The sequence below is a fragment of the Antrostomus carolinensis genome, unplaced genomic scaffold (genome assembly GCF_000700745.2).
Source record: "Antrostomus carolinensis isolate BGI_N321 unplaced genomic scaffold, ASM70074v2 Scaffold53206, whole genome shotgun sequence".
NCBI classification, from domain to species: Eukaryota; Metazoa; Chordata; class Aves; order Caprimulgiformes; family Caprimulgidae; genus Antrostomus; species Antrostomus carolinensis.
Window position 1 is genome coordinate 1 of NW_010320923.1, and position 5,899 is coordinate 5,899.

General features: G+C 43.1%; 1 protein-coding gene across 1 annotated transcript; it reads right to left on the reverse strand.

Moving 5' to 3' along the window:
• Window positions 1-237: 237 nt before the first annotated feature.
• Window positions 238-4,854, reverse strand: LOC104526292 (serine/threonine-protein phosphatase 6 regulatory subunit 2-like; the record flags this gene model as incomplete). Its single annotated transcript, XM_010169709.1, has 4 exons — window positions 238-295; window positions 3,306-3,403; window positions 4,309-4,389; window positions 4,734-4,854. Coding segments are annotated over 4 exons (358 nt in total), but the record flags the coding sequence as incomplete, so codon positions are not given.
• Between the last annotated feature and the right edge of the window lie 1,045 nt (window positions 4,855-5,899).

The following is a 5,899-nucleotide window of genomic DNA, read 5'->3' on the forward strand; positions in this document are numbered from 1 at the left end:
ATGATCCTGGTGGGTCTCTTCCAACTCACAATATCCTATGAGAGTCTCTGAGAGGACACGTAATCCCCTCAGCTCCTTAACTGGACTCAGCTACAAGTCCAGCAAAGTTACCAGTTTTCCTTTACCCATGTAACATACCAGATCTTTTTTGTTTCAAAATGACAACAGATAATTCAAGCACGAACCAACTACCCAGAATCTGATGTATGAAACAAATATTCCCCCAGATCCACTTACACTGTCATCATCAGCATCGATATTGAAGTTTATCTCTGCAATCCTGTCAAAGGGAGCACTGCAAAAAAAAAAGGGAAAGAAATTTCAGCCGTGGCACCGAGGAACAAAGGGCTTCTGCAGCCCCAGCACACGAGCAGAGGACAGGTAACCACAGACACTCCACATGACCACTCAACACCTTCTGCCTTCCCTGAATATTCATAGAATCATAGACTGGTTTGGGTTGGAAGGGACCTTAAAGCTCATCCAGTTCCAACCCCCCTGCCATCAGCAGGGACACCTTCCACTAGACCAGGTTGCTCAAAGCCTCATCCAACCTGGCCTTCAACACTTCCAGGGACGGGGCATCCACAACTTCCTTGGGCAACCTGTTCCAGTGTCTGACCACCCTCACAGTGAAGAACTTCTTCCTAATATCTCATCTAAACCTCCCCTCTTTCAGCTTAAACCCATTTCCCCTTGTTTTGTCATTAACTGCCCTTATGAAAAGTCCCTCCCCAGCCTTCCTGGAGCCCCTTCAGGTACTGGGAGGCCGCTGTAAGATCTCCCTGGAGCCTTCTCTTCTCCAGGCTGAACAGCCCCAACTCTCTCAGCCTGTCTTAAGTAATTACAGTAACTTCAGGGAATCTTAGTGTAGCAGTGGTTCAAGAGCCCTGATGCATTACTAAGACACATTTGCAGCAAAAATAATTCAATAATCCAATAAATTTTTGATTGAGACCTAAGAGTCTCTATTGTAAGAACAGCAGAGGGTGCTACAGGTCCAAAAACACCAACCTACCAGCACAGTTGGGGTCTACGTGGTATTTTTTCACCCTGTCTACGTATCTCTCAGTTTTGACAATGTTATTTTCTCTTGAAGACCACTGTCCAATTAGTAAAAAGTACTGTCATGTAAATCAGCAGGCCATTGGGACATGCTTAACACTTCTTCTAATATTCAAATTCATATCTGCAACAATTTTCAACAGCTGGAAAACAGATGACAGGGAGCAGCATTCTCAGAATATTCAAAACTAGAACAATTTTATGGTATATTCTTCTTTTCCAATGACAAATACAGAGAAGGCTAGCACATCCCAGTTACAGAGTTTGTTCAGTTTCATGTTCATTTTCAACATGGGCATTAGCCACCTTCAGTAGCTCCTCACATAAATTACTTCTTCCCCTCCACCTACACACTCAGAAGTTTGGGATTTGCTGCTATTTGATATGAATTAAAAGTGTATTTTATTTTTTTTTAAATATGTAGAACTAAGTAATCCATGATCACTTGAACTCTCTTTCTAGCCTGGAACTTTTTGGCCTTATTAAAGTTATGGACATCTACAATGCTCAGAAAAAACAATATGGGAAAGCTGGACTCAAAAATCTTTCTCCATGTTAGAATAAAGTTCCCATCTATTTGGCAAAGATCTTAAGAGGGTTCCTAAGACCTTAAGGATCTTAAGACTCTACTTTGATTCATGCTTGAAAGCAACTCTGAAGCAGCCAAACTATTTCCACACTGTCTCTGCATTTAAGGTACTTCATGGAGCCCACCAGTTGCTAAAAATATGGTCTGAGCAGAACCAGCAAAAGAATCCTCCATAAATCAGACCTGGAGCAGCCAAAGAGTTGGAGAGATGTGGCATGTCCAGAGCTTTCTGGGTTAAAAGCTTCCAGTTTCTGTCAGGATTCCAGGACACCAGGATCCTGCAGTTCTTTGCAGAGCAGACCCAACGCCAGCCCTAGGACAGTCAGTACAGCAGGTTCTGCCACGTACTGTCCTTGTCACCATGGGTGACAAATAATTCTTTTGATTGACAAATAATTAGAAACATAGAATCCCAGACTGGGTTGGGTGGGAAGGGACCTTAAAGCTCATCCAGTCCCACCCCCCCTGCCATCAACAGGGACACCTTCCACTAGACCAGGTTGCTCAAAGCCTCATCCAACCTGGCCTTCAACACTTCCAGGGAGGAGCAGCCACAGCTTCTCTGGACAACCTGGGACACTGGCTCACCACCCTCACAGTGAAGAACTTCTTCCTAATATCTCATCTAAACCTCCCCTCTTTCAGCTTAAACCCATTTCCCCTTGTTTTGTCATTAACTGCCCTTATGAAAAGTCCTTCCCCAGCTTTCTTGTAGCCCCTTCAGGTACTGGGAGGCTGCTGTAAGATCTCCCCGGAGCCTTCTCTTCTCCAGGCTGAACAGCCCCAACTCTCTCAGCCTGTCCTCACAGCAGAGCTGCTCCAGCCCTCGGATCATCCTCATGGCCTCCTCTGGACTCGTTCTAACTGGTCCAATTCTTTTAATTGAGATGAACAATGTCACAAGATGAAAGTAGATGGGCAAATGGAGGAGCAGGAACCCAGTGGGTATCCTCCTGGAGCACTTTTCTGTCCATAAATGTATACTAAATGGTTACAATTTCTGAACAAGTGGGATAATTACAGTCTCAGTCATTCCCTTAGCTACAGTGTTTAAGGTGAGAAGATGAGCTGCAGTTTTAATTAGATTACAGCAGTTCTTCTCTAAAAGCAGCACCACTTCTGAACGCTGAATTCAGCAAGTTGCGTAACATTAAATCCACCTCTATCTGCCTGCTTTGAACTGTGATTTGCTCCTGCCTTATCTATGTTTCCTTATTCCTGAGAGAGAAAAGGGCTACATTTTTCTGTGGACTTCATCAGAACACTATTCTTTCTACTCCTAATTTCAATAAGGACTTAATGCCACTGGAGAATATCTGTATAATTGCCTCGAGTTAGCTCTAATGCTTTCCTTGCAGTGCAATTAAATTTATTCGAGAATATGGCTGGATAATAGCTTCATGTTGTATTTAAAATGTTTCTCTTTAAAATTAAGAAGTATTTTTTCTTTTGGAGATCATGGGTGGACTCCTATAAAAAGAAAAAAAGGTCAGCTGTTTTCCAAGCCATCGATCCGTTTTCTGCTTGTTTCAAACCAAAGGAGGTACACAGTGAGGTTCATTTTAAAACCTGAACCAGGAGAAGAAAGATGAGATGCAAAGAGGCTTAAATGCTCAATATAAGCCTCTTGAAGCTTTATATATAAACTTACTTGATATTATCATCCTGGTCTGCAAATTCCTCATCGTTAAAGCCAAACTGATCCACAAAGTTAGCTGTCATCTGCTGGATCTGGTACTCGGAGAAGGCCTGAGCAACAGAACCCAAAAAGAGCTTTTGTTAAGGTGTCCAAAGATACCCAATTAAAGTGCCTGAAAACATATATTCTATAAAGCATCTAAATCATAGAAAAATAAGGGACTTTGAGAAATCATCTACTCCAACCCCCTTCTCAAAGCAGGATCTCAACTGTTGTCAGACTTCTGCAAGTCCTGGACAGGTGCTTCTCTGATCTTATCTTCCCCAAAAAGTTATGAAATTTTCCTAGGAAACCACTTCTTGGCCTCATTATTCTTATTCATTAGAATCATTTTATTGTTGTTGTTTTTCTTTCTTTTTTTTTTTTCATTTGGTTGATTTCCCCTGATGCAATATGAAATTTACCTTGCTGCAATTTAAACCCACCATGGTTCACCAAGAAGGCACTTTTCACTTCCTCTAAATCCCTCCTCCTCATAGGACGTTTTTTACTGCTGCTGTTTACTTCTCTTTACTGCTAACATTTTAGTATGGCTCTTTCAGTTTTAAATAGACATCTGCACAGGCCAAGAGGAGGCAGAACCCCTCTATCAGCTCCAATTCTACTGCAGGTAGGTGATTCACACTACATCACCTACCAGCAACTCACTGCAAGCTGGTCTACAACATCAGAACCACCCAAGTGTGGGGAAAACCAGGAAAAGAGAAAAAAATACACAGTGTCTCACAGGAATGTGAGACACGTCAGGTATCTGGGACTTGCCTGCAGCCTGAGCCAAATTTATTCCCAATTATAGTGTATAGACAATGTAAGTAACTATACTGGAAAAACACAGAAGAGCTGAACACACTGACTAAGAATAAAATTTAGGAAGTTTCTCTATACTAGGATGGATTAAGGACAAAGCAGAGAAGGAGGCTTCCCAGGAATAGTGAAGAACACACTGTCAACTCACCTGTTGGAGAGAAAGTTCATTGGGAAAAGCACTCTCAATGTCTTCATCCTCACTGGAAGAGTGCAGATGGTGAGTGCTCACCTGTAAAAAGTACCAAAAAAATCAGCACAAGTGAAAGCTAAAAAAGCTCAAATAATTTTGTTCCACACATACAATCAAAGCCCAAACTCCTCAGAAGACAGAAACTGTCCCAATGAATAACAGAGGAACAGGGACTAGAGTTTACCAATATGTATCAGAGCTGCTGCTGCTTGATGAACTATTATGGAACAGGTTTTCTACAAACACTCTGCCTTCGTAAGCCTACTTCATAAAAACAAGCAAAAGAAGAAAAAAAACCCCAGCAATATGTCTTTTTTTGTAGTTAAGGAAAGTCCAGAAGAAAGCAAGTCTATCTGAAACAAGCACAGTGTCACTGTCCTCACCAAATCCACTGTGTTCCTCCTGTTTGTTTCCGTCAGCGTCTCTTCTACAAAACTCTCCCATCTCCCTCTGCAGTCTTCAGGTAGTTCTGTAATAAAAAGGTCACCATAAAGATTCCCACAACTCATGAGAAGGATCAAAGCAGTCACTTAGCCCCACTGGTTACCTGGAAGGTTTTGAGCAGACACATACACGTGCCCATGAGCAAAATAACACACATGTTATGTGAAGAACTCTTTATAAGGGCAGTTAATGACAGAACAAGGAGAAATGGGTTTAAGCTGAAAGAGGGGAGGTTTAGATGAGATATTAGGAAGAAGTTCTTCACTGTGAGGGTGGTGAGACAGTGTCCCAGGTCGCCCAGAGAAGCTGTGGCTGCTCCTCCCTGGAAGTGTTCTTGGCCAGGTTGGATGAGGCTTTGAGCAACCTGGTCTAGTGGAAGGTGTCCCTGCTGCTGGCAGGGGGGTTGGAATTGGATGAGCTTTAAGGTCCTTTCCAACCCAAACCAGTCTGGGATTCTGTGATTCTATAAGTGTTCTGCAAACCAAATTACATTTTAGTTGGGATTTTCTAAAAATAGTCAATTCTGCAGGGAAAGGAACATCCTTCATGAGGCCAACCAGTAAGATATTACAGGTCTTAGCAATCTTAAATTGCTTGTGGAATTACAGTGGGTTAAAGACACCAAACTTTTACTACAACTTTTTGAAAACCAGCACACACATCACTTCAGTTTTACTTTTTCCCTCCTTTTCTTACATGGCGATTGTGGTGGGTTGACCTCAACCAGCAACTAAGCACCCACCCAGCTGCTCGCTCGCTCCACCCCCCACAGCAGGATGGGGGAGAGAACTGAAAGACCAAAAGTGAGAAAAACTGATGGGCTGAGATAAAGAAAGTTTAATGAGTGGAGAAAAGAGGAAAAAAACCTCAAACCAAGCGATGCAAAGGCACTCCCTCACCACCTCCCATCAGCAGACAGATGCTCTGCCAGTCTTTGAGCAGGAGGTACCTCGGAAGGGTTGTCCCCCCAGTTTCTACAGCCGAGTACACGGCAGGGAACAGCTCTCAGTCACTCCAGGTCAGTTGTCTAGCTGTGTCCCCTCTTGTCCACACCCCAACTGTCCCCCAGGGTGGGGACAGAGCAGGTAAAAGAGCAAGCCACAGC